At 36.3% G+C, this 23876-nt stretch overlaps 1 protein-coding gene across 5 annotated transcripts in view; it reads left to right on the top strand.

The window, feature by feature from the left end:
- Wdfy2 (WD repeat and FYVE domain containing 2) overlaps positions 1-23876 on the top strand; it is a 160552-nt gene that overhangs the window by 61578 nt on the left and 75098 nt on the right. For 3 of the 5 annotated variants that reach the window (XM_010636949.3, XM_010636950.3, XM_033760046.1), the window contains exon 3: positions 12086-12159. In XM_010636949.3, coding sequence (XP_010635251.1) covers positions 12086-12159 — 74 coding nt within the window. Of the gene's footprint in view, positions 1-922; positions 1030-12085; positions 12160-23876 lie in introns of all 5 variants that reach the window. The other 2 variants (XM_010636954.3, XM_010636952.3) reach the window with 1 other exon arrangement.

Raw genomic sequence — 23876 nt, 5'->3', positions numbered from 1 at the left:
AAAAAAGAAAAAGACAGGAGTGTTTCTTAAAGTGTCCCACTGGCAGAGAAGTTCCTTTCAAGGTGAATAACTGGCTCCCTCAAATTAGGAAATTTCATTAGTCTACTGTTTTATCTTTAAAATTAGTTCCTATTCCATGTTTATTTTAGTGAAAAATTATTTAAATTCATTATGAGTTATTTTAAACATTTTTTTCCCTTCCTTCAAACCTTAATTAAAATTGGCACCCCTGGAACTGGGGATTTAGCTCAGTGGCACTGCGCCTGCCTTGCAAGTGCAAGGTTTTGAGTTTAATCCATGATACCAAAAGAAAAAAAAAATGGCACTCTAGAAAAACCTTTTAGGTTTGTTGTTTGGGTTCATGTCCTCTGGCTTACTGTATGTGTACACCTCATCTCTTGGTATAAATATCCCAGTATCAGAAGTACATGGCACTATATACAACCCAAATAAATTAATGCTGAATTATAGATGTGATTAAGTTTGTGCCTCTGGCAAAAGAATACTGTAATAATAATTTTGCCTGTTTATAAACAAATGAATTACCAAGGATATAATGGTTTCGGTAATTTTCAAATTATCTGTGGGGCTTTGCATGGTTTTAGAATTTTGTAGTAAATAAATGAAACCACAAAGTTGAAGCAAGTATTCAGTCCATTTCTGTAAACAACAAACTTCTTAGAATTTTGACTACTATATTTTCCTTTTATTTTTGTGCTTCCATTATAATCCATTATAGGATTTAGACCCAACATTACAGGTCCAAAAGAAAGGCGGTCTTGTTAAGCCATGGCACTGATGATAATATAGGAAAATAGGAAAGAGAAAGAATTCTCTGATTTTTTCCCCCTAATTTGTAAGTGATATTTCCTGGTTTTTCTTTTATTTGCTTCTTCATCAAACTTGAAACACTATCTAACAGGAGAGAACAGAGGAAGGGATATCACCCAGCAAGTTGAAGTTGGCCCCAGGAACCAGTAGCTCCCAGACAGAAGCAAGGTGAAATGATGGGGACTGAGGGTTGGCCAGGTAAGGAGCCTTCTTGTGGGGAGCATTAATAGGAACCCCATGAAGGCACAGGGCCCTAAGCCATATCTTACCCATCCTTTCCCTTCGTATATACACATATACATTTTGAGGTATATGCTGTCTTTATTTGGTTATCACCAAGAATCAGAGAAGCCTCTCCTTGCATTTTCATCAGTTAGGCTCTACATAAGAATGACTAGAAGTTATTGTCACCCCTACACCTGACATAGATATTCAATAAATATTTACAGAAGGGTTGAGTTTAATAAATACAATTTCCCTGAAAAACATTACCATCCAATTTCTTAATGATCGAACGTGAGGTCTGAGAACAAGGATCCTCTAAATTATTTGTGTATTTGACTATGGCATTGTACTAAAGGGAGTTTAAGAAGGACTATTTTACTATTCAAAGTGTTGTCAGTATCACCTAAGAAATTATTAGAGCTTCATTAGAGTTCTACCCCAGGGCCACTAAATCAGAATGGGCATCTCAGTGAAATCTCTAGATGATTTATTTGAATATAAACTTTGAGAAGATTCACCTTGTAATGTTATAGCCAATATGCTGTTGATCTATATAAAATTATTTGAATGAACCCAGGAAAAGCCTCATGTACGTGTAGCATTGATTTTAAATGTCTAGATGTAAGTTTACATGTTAGTAAAGCAAACATTTGCTGGCACACTTACTGTATACATGCCACTGATGTGGGTGCCAGAGATCTGCAGGTGAACAGGATACATATAAAGTCAAGATGATTTTTGGAAATTTCAGTGTTGGCTGCTTCCACTGATGATGCACAGGTAAAAGAAAAGAGAAAAAAGACTGTTTTTCATATTTGTTCAGAAGTCAGTTTTTACGTTCCTAGAAATCTTACATAGTAACACGACACTGACCTCTGAGCAAGAATCTAACCTTTGTTTAACTTGAGAGAGGCCTAAGCTTATTGCAGAAGAAAGTAAATTACCCTTTGATCAATTAGAGAACCTGAAATAGATTTGAGTTTCCAGGGGATTGTTTTGCAGTCTTTTTTGTGGAGAAGATTTTGTTAAGAGGTTACTTATCATTCTCAAATAATAGTTATGTACATTATAAAACAAGTAAAAAGGAAAGCATATAAATCCAGAGGTTATAAAATGACAGCACAAGGCAGATATAACTATATTTTGTGTTTACACTAGTAAATAATTAGTCATATTCCAAATATGGAAGAAAATATTCTGAGCATTTAAAATGTGGCTTATTTTGTCCACTAAAATACCCTTCTCCCCTTTAAGGTACTGAGGATTGAACCCAGGGCCTTTGCACTGAGCTACTTCTTCAGCCTTTTTTATTTTGAGGCAAGGTCTCACTGACTCAACTGCCAGAGCTGGATTTGCACTTGTGACCCCCCTGTCAGCCTCCCACAGTACTTTACTGGAATTATAGGCATATGTCAACATTCACAGTTTACAAATACCTTTTAAATAAGGTATTTGTCGTGTTCTCAGCAGAAGAGTAGATGTTTGGTAACTTTGAGAAGAGTAAATTTAATGGAGGTAAGAGAACTGGAGGCATTGTATAAGAAAGAAAGAATTAGTAAAGGTGGAGTTGGATAACAGGAGTCAGCTCAAAGGCAGGGTGTGAGGAAGCTGAGTAACCCTGAAGGGAGTGGCAAACAAGAGAAAGCAGATGATAAACACTAGCACTTTAGAAAGTCTTTATCCTTTGTCTTTGTCTTTGTGAGCATCTCCTTCCCTTGGAGAAAAGAAGCCTGGACAAACCAGATTTGCCTGGTTAAGGCTGTTTGCCCCTGGGCCAATGTGGTTTTCACAAGAATTTAGCATTTGGACTACAAGGTGCTAGTTTCAGCCTAGACTGTTCTCGTTGAACTGGGAATATATAAACCCAAGTGGGACTCCAGCTGTGTGAGTGGATGAACTGTGAAAGCTGATTTTCAGGAAAGGGAGGATGAACCAGGGAGAGTACAGGTCTCCTCCCCAGGAAGCTAAAGCCCAGGCAGTGAGGGCTGAAAGTTTTCCTGCTTTCCGTAATCTCCCTTCTACTCCCACCTCAAATCAGCCTTTGAGTTTGAGAGATATGCCACTGGATATGCCCATTTGCTTAAATTGGCAAAAATGACTTTCCCTTAGTTGTAGCTGCGAATGTTGACTAAGCCCAGACTTGATTGTGTAACTCCTAATTCCCACATGCTAATTTCTTCTGGTTCTCTGATTTTAACAGAGAAAGGACTGAGCCCTGGCTTTGTTGGTGCCACTGTGGCATTGAGCTAAGGATAGTCTGGGAAAAGTGCCAGCATATAAAGAAGGAAAGCAGAAAGTAATATTTTACTCCCTTTATTTTCTTTATACAGTTTGTGCAACCAATGTTGAATGTTTCTTCCATAGCCATACTTTGCAGTGGACTAAGAATATAGTGGTTAAGTATGATAGTCAGTCCTCATCTTCATGTGCTCACAATCTGGTGGGGAAAGCAGAGTCATGACAGAGGAAATAAGCATGATGGAGACATGGTCACAAAGGCTTCTGAAGAAAGTTCCTGTTCTCTAAAGCTTTTGTTTTGGTGCTGGGGATCAAACCCAAGGTCTTGCTAAGCACAAGTTCTACTTCAGAGCTACACTCTCAACCCCTGCTTAGTGAATTTGGGGTGACTGCAGGCTCACATTATAGTTTCTTATAAGCTAGGTGATTTTATGGACAAGTGAAAAATCAGAGCATCTATTTATCAAATATCCTTTCAAAACAAAATATTCTCTTGGTGTCCCCAGTGTAGTTGATGCTGCATAATTGCCTGTGACAGTATCGGTTTACAGTCTGCCCACCTGGGACCCTGCCTTAGTTTTAGTAAACTGGTGAGAGGCCTTCCTCAGGATACTGAATTGAGATTTCAGTTGCAGCAATAAATGTGATTATTTGTTCTAGGCTTCTCATAGATATTATTTCAACCACCATATTTGCATCACACTCCAGAGAAAACGCATGTGAAAAGCACAGACATTCCTATTTTCATGGTTGAGCTATTTTAGATTTACAAAGCAGGTTTGCCACTTCTGGGGGTCAAACAAAAGAGGCTGGGAGGAATCTTGAGTATAAAACCAGGGTGGCAGGTGGTGGTGATTATTCTTACTCTATCTGATGATTGGGTATCATGGCCAGGCTTTTATTGCTGACTTCTCCCTTGGGTAAGGAAAACTGGTAAGTCACCTTGGCTGCCAAAGATGTAGTCAACAGGAGGCTGGAGGAAGTGAGCTTCAGGCTGGGGCATGTTAGAGAACTGGAAAACCACTCTGGGCTCTATTGTTGTCAGGCTGGGCTAGGCGGGTGGAATTTACTTTGGCTCCTGTTTATGAATTTGTCCCCAAAGCAAAACCGGAGACATTTTTTCAAAAGTAGTTACAGATAAATAGCCATACCAAACATAGCAATAAAATGACTCTTCTTGATACCTCTGTAGCTGTCTGCCTTGGTGTTGTGGGATGAAGAGTCCAGTCTGAAGTTATAGTCAGGCGCCTCAGCTTTCATGAAGTGCAGTCCTTGACTGCTCAGCAAATGTGTAGGGTGTAAGAATTTGAGCCTTCACTGACACACCTAATTTTGAACTGCCAGTTTCCCAGTTTTTATCAAAAGCTTGGTTGCTTGGCCAGGGATTTAGGTCAGTGGTGCCACCGCCTGCCTCGCAAGCGCAAAGTCCCGAGTTCTATCCCTCGAACCAAAAAAAAAAAAAAAATCTTGGGAGAAAGATTATGGTGGAGAGTCTGAATATACATCTGAATTCTGAATTTTTCTGTTTGCTACTTTCTGTTTCCTCTCCAGTAATACCTTCCTTCACTGTGCCCTCAGTTTATACTGATGTGTAATCAATATGAAATATGGTATGGCTGTTTTTAAAGTAATTATGTCTGTCATAGTACAGGGCACCCTTTTATCTGAAGAAGCACTGAAAGAGCATATTTTTTAGATATGAGAGCCAACAACTTTATTCTTTCTTTAAGGCAGGACTGCCTGACTTGTGTGCCACCAGTGCACTGGTGTGGTCCAAAGTAATTAGAGCACTGATCCTTTTATTTTGATGAGGGGTGGTGTAGAAAGCAGAATGAAGGGGCAGGGATTAGTCTGTTCCATTTACTCGAGTGACTGTATAGGTAAAATTTGCTACATGTATCATGGGCCAAAAATGTTGGGAGCAGTAGCTCTGAGGACCCGGAACTTGGTCCTTATGGATAATGTGAAATGTGGAACTTCGATGATTCCTAACAAATCTTTATTTTATAATTTTCTTTCTGTTCTCATATGTATTTTCCTTAATTATGACTTTTTCCTTATTTCTATTGTTTCATTTTATTATATCTGGTTTTTTAGGCCATTTCAATGTCTTTGTGAAATGAGGTGAGGAATACATTAAATGAATCATCTTAATTAAGATGAATAGAGAGATGAAATTTAAACATGCTAAAGACCGTTGCTTACATCAGGTTTGCCCCCTTCCCCCATGCATTGCTTTCAATTGAAGCATTTGAAATCACTTGTAGGTTTGAACCTACGTCTAGGTTCTAGGGCAATTGGAATTTTATTTTCATTTTTGCTGCCAATTTGCTGAGTCACTTTGGGCAAGTCTGCCTACATTTGCCCTGCTTTGAAGACCAAAAGATAAATTGTCCATTTTCTTATTCTTAGAGTTGCAAAATATTTTGGTTATTAGATATATCCAATAACTATTTGTACACTTTCACAGTCTTTGTGTTAAATAACATACGCAGTCTTTCTTCACGTTATCCCAGAGTTAATAGGAAATGTTAGCTATTTGTGAGCTTGCAGCCAGATTGGTTTCCTTTTCTTATTTGTTGGGGCTAAAGAGAATAAATGGCTTAAATTGAGGAAATTAACTTAAATTGAAAATTAATTTGGTTAATATATTCATATGCTTTCTAATTGGGACAGAAATGAGTTATTTTGTATATAAGTTGCCAGTATGAATTTTCCTATTGGTAAGGGAAACTTTTGATAATTTAGGACAATGAAAGGTTCCTGTTCTTCGCTAGCCTCTCCTGCTGAGTTTATTGGAGTTTTGGGGAAAGTTTATGTGGATAAATTAGTGGTAGAAAGGTATTTAAAATAATGAACTAGTTCAGTTTTTATCAGATAGTGTTTGTTTTGGTGACTTACAGACATCTGTAACCTGAGCGTTTTGGGCTAAATTGGGAGATAATGTGTATAATTGGGAAATGCTCATCTTTTTGTTTTAGTTCATACTTTATTTCAGATAACTCCTTGGTTTCTGGTTGGAAAGTATATTATTCCAATGGTTGGTTTCTTTTTTTACAGATCGTATTATGGAACTATGTGTAAAATAATTTGTATACCTAAAAAGTTTATTATTTTTACTGTTTGTTTTTAAAAATGACATAATATGGTTGATTCTGTATTTACTAAGAAAAGGTACCCAAGAAATTTTTGAATTGTAATGAAAATGAAGGAAAATATAGATTATCCAAACTAAGAATATCAAATATTAAATGTAAGTACAGCATTTATTTGCATATTCTTATTTAATTTTCATCTGACAGCATTTTAAAATTTACTGTAGCGAGAATACTTTATTGCATTTTAAAACTTGCCTAGAGGAATAAGTGACCATTTCTAATTCTTTGTACCTTTTCTGATGTCACTCAGACTAGACTCAAAGAAAACAGGATGATAAATTATAGTAGAAAGCTTAAAATGCTTTATTTAAATAAAAAATGCTTCTTAATGCTAGACAATAGAAGTACTTAATTATAGGTATGCATAATGAAATAAAGCATGGGTTGAGCACTGCAGATCTAATAAATATTATCCTAAGACAAATAAGTATGAATGAAATAGTGTCCGTGAATCAAATCTGGCTCTTTATGATGGGATCTTGACATTTATTTAACTTTTTTACCAGGATGGCTTTAAAACCTGAAGTTTTATTCACGGAGGTACCATTGTTTATTTACTTTGTAACTTTCAAGGGGAGCATTTTACAAGGAAGATTAGTGTCTCCTGCATTTTAAAGCATTTGGTGTGATTGAAATCTAGAGCTTAATCTTCAGTGAAACTTGTGTTTATTTGAGTAAAGTTCAGCCGGTCAGCAAAGGACAGAAAATAAATTAGCAATAAATGGAAGAATTATAGGTGTTTATATATATATCAAAGGCTATTGGTCTTTTTTTTAATACCAATTTTAGTATAATCAAATTAGAAATATAGGTAACCACTTTTCATCTAATCTATTTAGTCATTATCTTATCGAGTTTGATATTACTGTCTTGAGCCTCCTTTGGGACTCACCTTTTTCCTCTTTCAGTTAAGTGTTTATTAATATAATCATCCCAATTGGGGTATATATATCAAAGGCTATTGGTCTTTTTTTTAATACCAATTTTAGTATAATCAAATTAGAAATATAGGTAACCACTTTTCATCTAATCTATTTAGTCATTATCTTATCGAGTTTGATATTACTGTCTTGAGCCTCCTTTGGGACTCACCTTTTTCCTCTTTCAGTTAAGTGTTTATTAATATAATCATCCCAATTGGGGCTTTTTGTTTTAGTTTTCCCTGAACTTAAAGCTGAATATCTGCCTTAAATTATAAATACTTCATTTTTTTCTCTTAAATTCATTTATTGGTACATTTTAGGTATACAATAAATGGTAGATACTGGTACATTTTAGGTTTATGTTTATATTCATCATTGGGAACTTTACATGATGTATCTTGGTTCTTATTTTTTCCCCATTCCCCTGCCCTACCTTCAACCCCTCCACCTCTTCCTATTTGCAAAAGCTAAAAAAAATTCATTTTTAAAAACACTCAAATGTTATGAAAGTGTTTAAAGATAAGACTGTGGTAGCACACAAAAGTCAAAAGTCTTGATACTAATGTTAGAGAACAAGAGGTTCCATTCCCTACAGACCTGAAGGCATTTTTTTAAAAAATTAGTTGTACCTTTCATTATCTTGCTTCCTAACATTTTCCCAAAGCACTTCCTTTGACTTTCATAGGACCAAAGTAAAAAGATAGATGGCAAATTTAGAAACTGTAGTCATTTCTTTCAAATACAAAAAGAAAAGTAAGAAACTGGGATACAACATCAACAAGACCACTGGCAAGGCCTTGAATTTCAGTTACTTGGTTAGTGTAGGCCTGAACAGTCTCAGGCCATGGTACATACTTGGGAAACACAGTAAATGGGGTCACCCCACCAAGCTTACTTGTGTGGTTATCCTGTCTTACTGGGAATCAGTTAAAGTGTGTGCATGTGTGCGTGCATATGTGTGTGTGTGTGTGTGTGTGTGTGTGTGTGTGTGTGTGTATCTTCATGTTTTTATCATGGTGTGTTTATTTCATCTAGAGCTCAGGGTTGTGGTTTTGCTCCAGAAGTCAATAGAGGGCAGGGCCATTGTACTATAGTTGTATAGTTCTAGTCAGCCACTTCACTATGAGTAAAGCAGTATTAAGATAGGGAGACAGAATAGCTAGCCAGCCAGTTCATGTCTAACCTGCACATTTAGTCACAGGAGAGACCAAATATTTCTTTGATGCCTTATGAATCAATAATTTTATAGCATTTAAAGCAGATACTTTTGGTGAAGCATCCCATTTTTGCAGTCCAGTAACAGTGTTACATGTAAATCATATTGCTGTGTTTATCTCCCCCTTTCCCCACTCCCAAAAGGCTTCTTTTTTCATTCTGCAATTATTATCTCCACCTGAGTCTCATTGTAGTTCCCTAGATAGTTTAATTCCTTTGATATTGCTGCTACATGACTAGGAGCCCACTATGTCTGGGCTGCAGAGCTAATCTTTTAGAGGTGGCTTTTTTGTTAATTTTTGAAAAGTTGAAGTTAGAAAGATCTTATGGTAATCTATCTATCTCTAACTTCCAAAGAAAAGATTTACTGTAGCAACAAATCTGGACATCTAAATTCTTTTGAATCTATTTCATACATTCTTGGCCCTGTCAGGGCTTATGGGTAACCAACCCAAGGCCTTTTCTCATGGGAATGTCACAGGTTGGCAGTGGTTTGAGCATATGGCTTACATATCAAAAACAGAAGGAGTGGTTTGGTATTTAGCTCAGCGATGCCACTGCCTGCCTTCCAAGCGCAAGGTCCCAAGTTTGATCCCCAGTACCAAAATCAAAAACAACGGGAGGGAAGGCAAGATCAATTACTGTTTTCTGTTTTCCCATAATACTTCTTTGCAGGATAGCTATCTATACCTTTGGGGGCACCTAGAGTTTATGCTGTCTAGCTCTGGTACACCCTTGTGTGAGGCGTCTTGGGTTCAGAAATATGGGTATAGGACAGCAGGAGGTTTTTTTGTTAAAATTTCTTTCGTTCTTTCTTTTTTTTGGTACCAGGGATTGAATTCAGGACCTTGCGCTTGTGAGGCAGGCAGTGGAATCACTGAGCTAAATTCTTGGCCCTGTTAAAATTTCTTTTAGGTTCCTTTATAAAGGAAAGGTCTTTGGCTTTTGAATTCTGGAATATTTTCTTAATATGCATAAAGTGATTTGAACCAAAGAGGTGAATTTGAGTTGTACAACCTGTATATAATTGATGCCATATTTATAAACTTCTTAGTTACAATGATAATGCCTTGCATATCTTCATATCAAATGCCTGGAACATAGTAAGCATCCTACGTTTTTGTTGAGTAGTCAGAAATATAGTAAGTGAGGGAAGAACAGGAATAAAGAAGTAATAATATAGATTTAAAAGCAGCTTATTCAGGACTGTAAAAAAAAGTCTTTAAAATCATGTTCTAAGATCAGTGGGTTTTCCAACTATAGCATGAACTCTAGATTAATTCAGAGAAAATGCTTTTAGATGGTGAAGCGGTCAGATAATAAGATTATTGGTTGATATGTAGGTCCTTGGGCTGTAATTAACTTTTGCTTCTTATATTCATGCGTAAATCTTAAGGAATTATTGGATATTTAAAATTAATAAGGTCGGGTGTGGTGGTGCATGCCTATAATCCCAGCACTCGAGAGGCTGAGGCAGGAGAATCGCTGTGAGTTCGAAACCAGCCTGGACTACATAGTGAGTTCCAGGTCAGTCTCAACTACATAGACCCTGTCTCAAAAAACCAAAAATACAAACAAACAAATAAAATTAACAAGAACAGCAAAATATTAAATAATTAACAAGAACAGCAAAATAATATTAAAAGAAATTATCTTTTCACTCAAACATAAGAACTGTGCATAGGTTTTCTGTGTATACTTTTATGGGTGAATGTGTTTTACATAGCTGTATTCACAGTATATTTTTTCTGATTTTTTTAGCTAATATGATAGTTTTCTATGTAATAATTTGATTTTAATTCTTCAGACATATGGGATAATGAGAGCTGGCATCTTAGAATTTATAGAAATTTTGCCAAATTGTTTATAAAGCCAAGGGAAAGTAAGACTAAATTTCTTAGGGCAGCTTATTAGGTAGTATTTGATTGCTTTTTTACATCAGTGTACTTCTAGGAATCTAGTTTTATTTTCTGGCTAAACAGATAAAAGGTATTCTGTTGTACTGATGAAAGTTTGGGGAGGGGATACTTTTTTATATGTTTTTATTTTCAAAATATAAAATATGTCGTGATAGAAATTAGAAGTAAGCTATTCAGTTAGGAAATCTTTTTCATTGTTGATTTGTTCAGGGTCCTTTTATAGAGAACAAAAAATGTTTCAAGTGATTTATTTATTTATTTATTTTCCTCATTGAGTTTATTGGTACGTTTTAGGTATACAGTACAGTTACATTCATAACTGGGATCTTGTACCTTTACATGACAGGTCTTGGTTCTCATTTCTCCCCCACTTACAAATATTTTATTTCCATTTTTCATTTTCTCCTAGTTTTTTCCTTTCCCTTATTACCTTCTCCTACCCATCCCACTTTCCCTACACCTTTAGCCCTTTTCTTCCTATCTCTCAAGTGATGTATTTATGAAGTGACTGTACCAGTGGAACTTGAAGTTCTTTTATAAAAGTAATCAGAGTTGAAGTGTGAAAATGGGACTATATGTTTGAATTGCCTTTGAACCTTCTCCAACTTTTTCCCCCCTTGTGTGACCTTGGATGAGACATCTAATCATAACCTAAAAACTAGAAATAACTATCTTAATGCTGATTGTGATTATTATTATGAATAAGCCCATGATTTATAGGGCTACTATGAATGTGATGGAGAGAGACATTTATTTAAAAACTGTATTGAGCGTTTTAGAATAGCTTTTCAATAGAAGCCCCCATTCCAAACAGCAAGCATAGAGAAAACAGGCATCTGGAGGCTGTTTTGTAAGTGCTTGTTAATCACAGGTAACTTGTTAGCATAGGGCCTAATTTAAAAAGCAGTCAGTCTTGTGGAATTGGGGGTCCCAACCCAGAACTAGCACACAGACAGACTCACCTGGTCTCTTTGCTGCAATGCCTATCCCTCCCTTGAATTGAATCTCAGCTTGTGACATATTTGCAATCATTTTCCACCAGCAGCCTCAGGCATACCTCCTGAATGCTAGGAGGAAAGACCCCTGTTAGTTCACTTATCCTATATCACTTCTAAATCAAATACAGATCTCTTCACTAGTAAGTGTGGGGGAGGCAGTGAGGGTGAAAAATGGGACCTTCGGTTTTGTCCCCTTAGTTCAGAATGGCAGGATATTTCTATTGAAGATGGGATCTGAGTCATCTGAGTAGAAGAGAGAGCGTGAGGCAAAAGGTTTACATGGTACAATGTGTTGTTTGTCAGATCAAACAAATTTAGACTGAAACGCAAGTGAGACCAAGCCCCTTAAAACTTGTTCACTTTGAGAATGTCTTATTTCTTATATTCATTAAAAGGATAATTTTAAAAACTAGAGATTGGTCGTAAAAGGCCTTTTTTTTTTGGTGAATGGGAATTAAATGAACTATTTCAGAAAATAATGGGAGAAAAGTAGCCACACACTTTTAGCTAGTTAAGCACTCCTGAATTGATGAGAATCGTTGTTTTGTTAATTTCATCAACATGTTCATTTCTTTCAGCTCCATGTTCATGCATGTCTTTTAACCCGGAAACAAGAAGACTGTCCATAGGTCTAGACAATGGTACAATCTCAGTAAGTACACTTAACTAAGATTTCCAGTTGAAATACTTCTCTTCTTCTGGAGTATGTATTTGTATTGTGACAAGATTTACTTCTTAGTGTTTTCAAATTAACGGAATCATTTTCTTATTGAGTATAGTTGAAATGGCAGTGGAGCATATCATGGTGAGGGAAGAGATTTTTGGATAGGAGAGCTGTTGGCAGGCTGCTAACATGCTGACAAGGCTCAGCGTGACCTCTCACATACACAGCGCCCAGGCTAGGGGCACTCGGAGGCAAATGAGAGAACTGCATGAATCAGCATTAGTGAGAGCTAGCTGAGATCCTGAACTTGCTCTGCTGTGACACTGAACTTTGATCAGATGATTAATCCTAGTGTAAGCTTCTGCACACAAGTGAAGAACACAAGGGAACTACTCTTTTTTCCATCTGCATGTCTGATCTTGCCTTTGATACTGTTTTCCTTCTGCTTCTTGTCGTGTCAACTCCCTCTAACATGTGAATAGAATTCTGTAGCTTTGCATGAATTTGTAAAGAAAGCACAGGACCTAAATTTTAGTCTATACAGTAAGGCAGTGTACATCGGGTAGGCTATAAGGTGGATCCAGATAAATATTAGACTATTTGATTATAGACTTTGAGGGAGCTGAAGTGATTAGAGACTGGAATTTCAAGTTTTATCTACCTTCTTCATGTTCTCATATATTGAGTTTCAACTAGTATTATTAACTAGTAACGTGTGATTTGGTAAATTCTTCACTTGGTGAATTAACCACTGTCATTTTAGTCCTGGGCAAGAGAAGCTCTGCTTTGGGACCTGTTCCCTAGAAGGTCATATTTGAAAAACTGAGTATAGTGGTACACATTTGCGATCCCAGATACTCAGGAGGTTGAGGCTAGAAGATCATGAGCTCTGGGCCTACCTAGGCAACATAGTGAGACCCAGTCTCAAAAACTAAAAAAAGTAAAATAAAATAAGGCCATCCTCTGGCCGTGCTTGCCCACAGGATAAAAGGTCTGAGAGGCCTAACCCTTCATTTCCTCACTTTATCCTCTGCACTAAGAATGGAACTTTCTGTCCCCCAAACAGCTCAGAGTTTACTTCCAGGGTCTGCATGGGTCTTTGCCCTGGTTTGGTCCTTAGGAGGGAAAACCAATGAATGTACCTTTAGCCCTGCTGAGTAACCTGTTTGAGCAGGTGAAACAGTGGTGACAAACCTATGACACATGTGTTGTTTTTCTTTTAAGATAAATGATGTTAATGTATCAGCTGTTTTTTTCCAAACTAAAACCTCAGCATTCAGGTTTAATTGCATTGTTGGCACTTTGTGATACATAAGTGGGTTTTGGGTTACAGTTTGGGCACTCACCTCTAAAAGGTCCGCCGTCACTTGGGTGGGTTTTCCACAGACATGTACAGGGTCCCTGGAGATACTGGCAGAATTGGGTAATGGGAAGAGAAGGCCTCCCTGCCACCACAATATGGTATGAAACTTAAAGGAATCCAAGAACATGTTCTTCCAGATAGTTGGAGGTGTACTTGTCAATAGTAGACTGTAAGACCATATTTTATTTCATAGTTTAACTTGATTTGTAACTTCTAAATACTTAGACATGAAGAGTATGTCCCCCCTTGTAGTTTTATCCCAGCCCCTATAAATGTTAGAGATAGGCCTGAAATTTTTTGATCTTTAGTGAAGACATTTGTGTTGTTGTCTTTGTGGAGATACTGTTAAATATAAATCAGCCTATATCGACAGATACTGTATTCTGTAACGTCTAGTGTGTTTGGTAGGTCTAAAAACTGTTCTTTGGGAGAAGAGAAGTTTAATGTACTGATCTTTGTCTATTTTAAGAAGAGCTATTTTTAAAAGGAGAGGTATGTATAGGATAATTTATTTCCTTTTTCAAAAGGATAATTTATTTCAAAAAATAAAGAGAAGCCAGCTGTGATGCTACACATCTGTACTCCCCAAACTCTGGAAGGCTGAGGCAGGAGCATTGCAAGTTAGAGCCCCACATTGGCAGTTTAGCAATTCAGTGAGATTGTCTCAGAATAAAAAAGGGCTGAGGATATAGATCAGTGCACGGATCCTGAGTTAAAAGAAAAAAGATAAAGGGTAATAATTGATTTTTCAAATGAGCTGTAGTGTTCCGTAAGAAAATCTGAAAAGAAGAGCTGCCTTTCAAATATTAGCCAGCAACTCATAGAATCATGTATAACATCTACTGTCCTTGAAAATACTTACATGTGTATCACATGTGGTTCTTTGAGTTTTTGAAATCAATATGGATGGTTAGTAGTTGCTAACAAATTTAACCTAGAAGCTAAGAAAGGTAAGTAAAATAAGTTATGGGGAGGTCTAGCCATTTATTGTGTAGAAGAAGAGAACCTTATGTCTTAGCCATTATTCCTGTTAATGAAACTGGCAATGAATTGGAGCAATAGTCAGGTTTGAGGACCCTGGATAATATTTAAATGCTTTCCTTAAAAGTGCCTAATTTATGTTGTTGAGGAAAATAATTGTACATCCTACCTATTCTCATTTGAAGACTTATAAAGAACTCTAAGGTAGGGAAAGATGCATTGAGAGAACAGCATATTTAAGGTTCAGGGTTTTCATTGATAACTATAATAAAAGGTCATTGGCTGAAACTACTTCATTTCATAATAGTTTACTTTCTAGACATGAAAAATCCTGTTTCAGAAACTACACATTCTCTGTTTCTTGAATATAGCAAGCTTTAAGAAAAAATCCTGATTAAATATTTTTAAACAAAGGATGAAATAATAAAGTAAATCCTTATTCCACTTTATTTTACTGAATAAAAAACATATTGTGAAGCACTTAAAAGACATTTTATTATATGGTACTGAGTAATCCATTAATGTAGCAATAATAAATGTAGACTTTAAAAAATTTTGGCCACAAAGGGAAAGAGAGAGGGTTAAGCATTAGAGCAAGAGTGGACAGGCGGCAAGCAGCAGGAGAGAACAATTTGTAGAATTTACCTGTGGAAAGATTGGGGACGCTTTTGGGGTAGAAGAGAAAGAAAGACCCTTTGCAATAATAAGAAAAGAATGCCTTTTTTTTTTCATGAAGTCACAAATGAGATCACCTCCTAAGAGAAGCTAAATGTGGTAATTGTTGAGGGTCTGGAGATGTTGCTCAGCAGAAGAACACTTGCCTACCATGCATGAGGCCCTGGGTTCAATCTCCAGTACCGCAAATAATAATATAAAAAGATGGAAAGAGTTTACTTCACACCCATACCTTTTGCTATATAGGATCATAGTCTAGAAACTCCTCTGCCATCTTGGTCTAAAAGTCCCAATTGTCTCTTAAAACCTTGCCTAAATGTTTTTGTTTTATTTTTGAAAGAAAGATGGTTCCTAAATCCAATCATTTGAAATTAGTCACATATAATAACCAGCAGGTTAGCTGTATTATATTTTTTACTTAACTTTTATTTTGTAAAATATTGTAAAGTATGTCTTTTCTCTTAAAGTGTTGAGTATTAAGGACTTGGCTAGTCTTTTTATTCATCTTTTTCCCAGTATATCTTAGTGTGTTTTCTTACATAAACTTGGGACTCATAATTTATTAAATAAGTTTTATTGGCTAAAGTACAAACAGTATTTATTATAGTTAGTTGTAACAAGCACTTCAATTCTGACTTCAATTCTGACAATTCTGACAATTATAATAGAATTATAATTCTATTACTATTGAGAATGCTTTGCAAAAGAATTACCTTCTATAGGGAAAAATGTTGTGCCAATAATTTGTCTTGAGTTTTCAGAAATATTTTCAGTTTTAGTACTAAAATAAGTTAGATTGTTCTGTTACTCATGTTCAAGTAGGACTCCAAAAGTTTCATGTATTCTAACCAACCAACAAATATCTAAAATCAACTGGATTATTGCCAGTTCTAATATAGTGTGGCTTCTGAGTTCATAATACAGTCAAGACCATAAAGTATGAAATAAATAACACAAAATGCCTGTGAAAGTAGTAATGTACCAATAATAAGTGTGATATTGGTAAAGCAGTGAGCTCAATATAGTCTGGGACAGCTCTGACATAAGCTGGGTTTAGAAAGTGGGCCAGGATTTCATGGCTAAAGATAGGGAAGGAAAGGTATTGCAGGCAAAATTCCAGCCATGGCAGAAAAACGTGGTGGTAAGAAAGGTCAAGAAATGTTTGGAGATAAACCAACCAATGAAGAAAGAGGGTTAGTTTAATTTTGTGAAATTCTTGATTCAGGCTAAATAGTTAATACTGTGTAAAGGAACTGGATTCCTACCATGGAAGACTCCCTCCACTCTACCCCCAAGACTTTCAACTGTATTTAAAGGGGGTAAGTGACTGGAGAAAAAAATCAACATAGAAATAAAGTTTCCATTAGACTAATTTTCACCAATCTGACTAAATATAGTCATAGACATAAATATATGCTCATCTTTGTGAATATGTATTTTTTTCCTCTTTAAAACTGTTAAGGAGCCAAAATTTTTATTAATATATTGCCAAGATACATTCATAATATTGAAGAGTTTTTGAAGAAGTCCTCAAAATGATAAAAATCTCTGTTTTCTGAAGGTTACTCTCATATATGTACAGTATTATGGGAATTTTGGGGTGAGAAGAAAGGAAATACACACACAAACATATCAATATTCACAATGGTGTTTGTTATATAAAATGCTATTGATCATGTATAGGATTTGTTGTTTTGGTAGTTCTTACGATTTTTATATTCATATAAAATATATTACTGTTAACTCATATAGATTATCCAAGAGAATAAAAAAGGAATGGCAGTTAAATGTTTATTGAACATCTATCACATGTCAGGCATTCTGTTTTACCTATGTTGCCTTATTCTAATTGCACAATAATCTTATGATAAAGATGGTCCATGTCTCCAATAAGGAAACTAAGGCTTGCAGGCATTACTTACCTTATCTGGCTTACTTAGTTAAAAAGCTGAGATGGGACTATGTGCCTTGAAGTCTAGGCATGCTCCTCAGTTTGTGGATCTGTCCTCTTAGACTCTGAACTGACCGAGAGCAGACATCATGTCTGCTTCAGCTTTGTGTCCTAACAGAGTTTCTGGACCACCACGCATACTTTGTAACTTGTCAGCTGAATGAAGGAGAGAAGGCATTTCAACTCATCTCAGCAGACTGTTAAAAACAGCTTGTGAAGCTGAGTATGGTGGTGTATGTCTCTGATCTCAGCACTCTAGGAGGCTAAAGCAGGAGAATTAAAAAGTTCAAGTTCAGCCTGGACAACTTAGTGATTTAGTGAGACTTTGTCTCAAATTTTTTAAAACATTAATTAAAAAGGTCAGAGGATGTAGCTCAGTGCTAAAGCCCTGGGTTCAATCCCCAGTACCCCCCACCCCGTCACACACACACACACATAACATATGTACAAAGTTGAGTACCATACCATCAGGGTTAATATGCGCTCAGTATTTGACAGTCTGGACAGGCTCTTGTGTTTAAATGAATACTGATAGTTTGGGCATATAGAATTTATCATCTATATTCTGCTTATTGAAATTCATACTCAGGGATACATAAAGTGATCAAATAGGAAAGTTAAATAGGTCTTAGTTCAGAGGTAGAACACTTGACTAGCATGTATAAAGCCCTGGGTTTGATCCCTAGGACCTCAAGGAAGAAAGGAGAAAAGGAGGAAGGAAGGAACCTAACTAGAAATATAGTTTAGCTGGACATGGTAAATCATGCCTGTCTGTAATTCCACAACTGAGGCAAAAGGATCATAAGTTCAAGTCTCACCTAGACAACTTAGTGAGACCCAGTCTCAAAAAAGGAGGTAAAGGGACTGAAAACATATATAGTTTAGTTGTAGAGTGCCCTTAGGTTCAATCTTCAATACCACCAAAAAAGAAAAAAAAAAAAAAGATTTATTTCTTCGCACCTTCTGGGACCCTAAAACGCACATTATTACCTCTTTTTCTCTTAGGATAGAAATATGATGAATTTGGGGGGTTATTGAAGGAATAAGCCTTTTTACATCATTTAATATTATTTAGATATTCATACTTGGCAGATTATATGAATGACTTAACTTTTCATTTGTTTCAGCAGTGATATTCTTTAGATGACATGGTCTGAAATTGTGTCCTGTTATGGAACCCACAATGGTGTCTTTCTGAGCAGAATTCCATAAAACAGGGAATCTGTGTCACAGATAACAGAAGATACTCAGGCAGAGGCTTTGCTCTAACAAGCAAAATTCTAGAAGTCAGAAATCAAAATTTGGTATGGGCGTCTCTATTCTGAAGCCAGTTAGGGAGACGTCTTCCTAGCTTCTGAAGGTTGCTGGCAATCCTTCGCATTCCTCAGCTGATAGATGTGTCACTGCAGTCATTGCCTGCATTTTTACATCATTTTCCCCAATGTCTTCACATGGCCTTGTCATAGGACACTGGTCATCAGATTTAGGGCCACCCCTAATTCAATATGACCTCAGTTTTTTCATCTTCAGATCCCTTTTTCCAAATAAAGTCACATTCTAAGATTTCAAAAGGACATGCACTTTGGAGGACACCATTTAATTTGGTACATCTTGTAATAATATCTCTGTAACATTATCTGGAAATGTTTTAATAGTTGGTTAAGCATGAAGTATGATACCTCCAGGAAGAAGTATCCAGAGATGTTAAAGAGGATGACTCAAAATTCTCCTGAAAAAGATAAGACTAGAATTCAAAAGGACCTTAATTCCTCTGTGTGTAATGCCATCCTCCTGTAGGTCAAGTTACATATTGGATAGGCTACACGTCCTGATAATGGTAGTAGAGTTAGGACGTCCCTGACCTCTGGACAGATTTTCCTAGCATTATGCAAGGCTTATTTCTTACAACTAGAGCAGGATAAATGCAAGGATTTGGCCTATGTGATCACTATTGAGTTTCTTGGGGACTTTCATTGGGAGCTTGTGTATCTAGCAATTGTTTTTTAAAATAGGGGGTATGAGATGGGAAGAATTTGAACATTTAATTTAACAAGATGTTTTGGGTGAGGTATTTATTACTGTTGGATTATAATGAGCCTATGGGGACCAAACCTACTTGGTGTGTTCATGTTCTGCAGTGATAACCAGTAGCCCATGACTAAAGCACTTCAGCTGTACCTGAGTTAAGTGTACAGTCATGCTGGAGAGAAAGTATTTTGAACACCTTCACCTCGATTCAACTTAGAAATAGCAGTGTTCCAGCTGACTTCCACTTGTCAGTCATCATGGTGCATTCCAAGATTTGTACTTACAGGATAATTGACGTTAATTCTGGACTTTCCTTGATTTCCAGGATTTCTAGTGTGATAGCATTTATTAATAAGATCCTAATCATGAGAGCAACTGAAAATGGATTTGAAGAAAGTTTTGGAGTCTTGTGGTCAGAGAAATATGTAGCTAGATGCTAGGGATGTAGCTCATTGGCACTGTGACCTGCTCAAGGTCCTGAGTTTGATCCACACCCCCATACTAGAAAAAAAAATGTAGGCCGAGAATCTTCAGAGCCTCTTCCTCTTAAAATGTTACACGGCCCCATTGTTAGATACTCTAACTTCTGCTTCTCTCATTCTATCATGCTTTCTAACCTAAAAGACCACCATTTCTGAATCATCTCATCATTTGAAGGCACTGGACATTCTAAAGTGAGGAATTCATTTTGTGTACTGTTAGGTAGTCATTTTCTTCTGAGCTTGTGTTGATAAATTACAATGAATTTAACATAAATGTGCTTTAGGTATTGGAGTTATGCTTAAGGGAAAAATAGTCCTAGCAGACAGACAATCCAGTTGCTTATGATTTCTTCATACTATAAAATTTGGTTTTGTCTAAGAATGTTATGGAGGTTGTGCCTTCAGCATTGGTGTGAATCATAGGCTGTTTAGGAACTTTTCAAAGAAAACTTTTCTCTCCCAGGGATGTCATTGTACATGTTCCGCTGTCATCTTTTGATCATTACCTGCATAGTTACTGAAAACTTTTCTTAAGTAGTAGTAGTGAATTCAGATGCCAAGAAAATTCTTTGCCCTCAGATTCTTTTGTGGTGCTCTGTTATAGTTTTTGAAGACTTTCTTGATCCAACTGTCATACTGATTCTATAGCATGAGTATCTGTCCTGTATTTTAAGTTAGGCAAAATAAAAGCGAAGAAGATCTTAAGAAATTCATGAATACCAAACCAACACTCTCAAAAAAATAATCAAGCATATCGTAGACAGAACAGGAATAAGAAGATACCTTTCGGTAATAATTTTCAATATAAGTGGCATCAATTCTATAATTGTAAGACACAGATTGGCAAACTGGATAAAAAAACTCAGTGGTGTGTTGCATTCAAGAGATTCATCCAAAAAGAAATTTATGGATTAAAAATCAAAGAATGGAAAATGGTATTCATTACACATAAATCACAAAAAAAGCAAATAAGGAGTAGCAGTTTTATTCTCAGACCAAGTGGATTTTAGGCTAAAGTGATCAGAAGAGGCAAAAAAGGTCTCATTTTAGTTTAAAAAATAATTAAATGGGAAGAGACAACTACTGGAGATAAAAGATCAAATGAACACCAACACAGTCATAGTTGGAGACCTCAATACCCTACTTTCACAAATATGTTAACCTACCCCCCAAAAAATTAACAAAGAAATGTCAAAGCTGAACCACACCTTCAAACAAATGGACTTAATAGATACCTACAGAGTATTCTATCTTACTACAACAGAATATACATTCTTCTCAGGAGCACAGGGAACTTTCTCCAAAATAGACCACATAGTAATCCATAAAGCCTGCTTAAGTAGATGAAAAAGAATCAAAATCATACCATGTGTACAATCAGATCATAGCACACCAAAACTATAAATCAATCACAGAAGGAACCACAGAATTTTCACAAATACTGGGACATTAAATAACACTCCCAAACATTCAGTGAGTCACAAAAGAAATTAAACAATTCTTAGAATCAAACGATAATGCCAGTACAACATATCAGAACCCATGGGACACAATGAAAGCAGTCCTAAGAGAGAATTTTATTGCTGTGAATGTTCACATTAGAAAAACAAAGTTAAGGACAAGGGATGAGCTCAGTGACACCGCACCTGCCTGGCATGCACAAGGTACTGAGGTCGATCCCTGTCACAGGAAAAAAGAGAGTGAGCTCAAATAAATAACCTAATGATGTACCTCAAGACCCTAGAAAAACAAGAACTGTCCAAACCCAAACCTAGTACAAGGAGGAAAAGCAAAAGATTGGAATAGAAATTAATGAAATTGAGACTAAAAAAAAAAAAAATGCAAAGAATGAATAAAGAGTGGGTTTGTTGAAAGAACAAACAAAATAGACAAACCTTAGCCAGAGTTACCGAAATAAGAAGCAAAGACCCATATCAATGAAATTAGAAATGATGAAGATGAAATTACAACAGACACCAGATGTTCATTAGTGACTACTGTAAAATATTGTGCTCCAAAAATTGGATAGGAAAGATTCCTACATATACAAGTTAACAAAACTGGACCAAAAAGACATAAATACTCTGAATAATCCAATAACAGATCAGGAAATTGAGGCAGTAAAAACAAAACAAACAAAAAAAAACACCTACCAGCTAAGAAAAGCTCAAGACCTGATGGATATATTTGAATTCTGTAAGAACTGCAGGGAGTATAAAACATCAGTATTCTTCAAACCTTTTAATCTAATTGAAAGAGAAGGAGTATTTCAAAACTCATTCGAAGCTAGCATACCCTGATTCCAAAACTAATCAAGGACCTAACTAAAAAGAAAACTATAGTTCAGTCTTTTTAATGAACATAAACTCAAGCATCCTCAACAAGATACTGGCAAAGACAATGCAACAAATCATCAAAAGATCACATAATCATCAACAAGTAGCCTTCATCCCAGGGATGCAAGGATGGTTCAACATACACAAATTAATACATCACATAAATAGAAACATGGACAAAATCTTATGATCATCTGTATAGATGCAAAAAAAAACTTTTGACAAAATCCAACATCCATTCATTATTAAAAAAAAAAAAAATGAAGAAAATAGGCTTTGAGGGCCAGGGATTTAGCTCAGTGGTTCCGCCACCTGTGTTGCAAGCGCAAGGACCCAAGTTTGATCTCGGTACCAAAAAAAAAGAAAATAGGCTTTGAAGGATCTTAGCTTTATCTGATAAAAGCCATTTTGACTAATCTACATCATATTAAATTTAGAAGAGCTAAAAGGTTTTCCTCTAAAATCAGGAACAAGACAAGGATGCCAAAACTCTCATCCCTTCCATTCAATATTACACTCAAAACATCAGCTGAAGCAATCAATGAACAAGAAATAGAAGGGTTTTTTATATATAGGAAAAGAAGTCAGATTATCTTTATTTTCAGATGAAAATAGAGGACCCAAAAAGTTTCATCAAAAGACTTATATAATTAATAACCAAATTCAGAAATGTGGCAGGACACAAAATCAACACACAAAAACAATCAATAGCATTCCTCTATGTCAGTGATAGCAATACACCAATGATAGCAAACCTGTTAGAGACAAGTACCCAAACTGCAACCCAAAACCCACATGTTTATCACAAAGTGCTAACACTGCAATTAAACCTGAATACTGAGATTTTAGTTTAGAAAAAAACTCATACATTAACATCTTTTGTGTTAAAGGAAAAACAACATACATGCTATAGATCCATCACCACTGCTGTACACCAATAATGAATTCTCTGAGAAAGAAATTAGGAAAACAATGCCATTTATAATAGTGTCAAAAAATTAAATACTTAGGAATCAACCTAACCAAGGAAATGAAAGACCTCTACAACAAAACTGCAGTACTCTGAAAAAGGAGAACAAAGTGAACATCAGAAAATGGAGAGACTTTCACTGTTCATGGATAAGCAGAACCAGTATTGTCAAAATGGCCATACTTCCTGTAATGGTTGATTGATTACGTCAATTTGAAAAGTTTAGTTAAAAGAAGCTTAGCTGAATGGCCTCAGCAATTCCATGCCCTAGGGGTGTGAAAGATCCACCCCAGGGCATCTCATCCCCTGGATAGTGTAAAAGGGAAATGAGGAAGGACACTCCTGCTTATGTTCTTTGGGGGAGCTCCTGTCTTCATCTTCACTTTGGATGTCATCACCTGGCTTCCAGTGCAGACTTTTGGGCTTCTCACGTGTAGCCTTCCAGCATAAACTCTTCAGCCTTCCATCGCATTGGCCTCACTCTTTCTCATCTGACTCTGTGGGTGGCCACTGTAAGCAAATCTTGTAAATTCATATATATTTGTATATCTTGTGTTATATCTGTTTCTCTAGTAAACACTGACTGATACACTTCCAAAACTACTATATAGCATTCGTGTAATCCCACTCAGCATACCAACATTCTTTACAGAACCAGAGAAAACAACCAGAAGAGACTGGGAATAGCAAAAGCAATCCTGTGGAGCAAGAGCAAAGAAGGAGGCATCAGAATCCTGGACTTCTTCAAGTTATATTACAAAGCTACAGAGTAGAGAAAGAAAAAGCATGACACTGGCACAAAAACAGACATACTGATCAATGAAACAGAACAAAGGATACAGAAGCAACTCAAGGCACATTCAGCTGTCTTATCTCTTACACTGGGGCCAAAATTGTACCCTAGAGGAAAGACAGCCTC

Source organism: Fukomys damarensis, unplaced genomic scaffold (genome assembly GCF_012274545.1).
Source record: "Fukomys damarensis isolate Sample0158 unplaced genomic scaffold, DMR_v1.0_HiC HiC_scaffold_38, whole genome shotgun sequence".
Classification (NCBI taxonomy): domain Eukaryota; kingdom Metazoa; phylum Chordata; class Mammalia; order Rodentia; family Bathyergidae; genus Fukomys; species Fukomys damarensis.
This window is presented reverse-complemented; position numbering and strand designations above follow the sequence as displayed.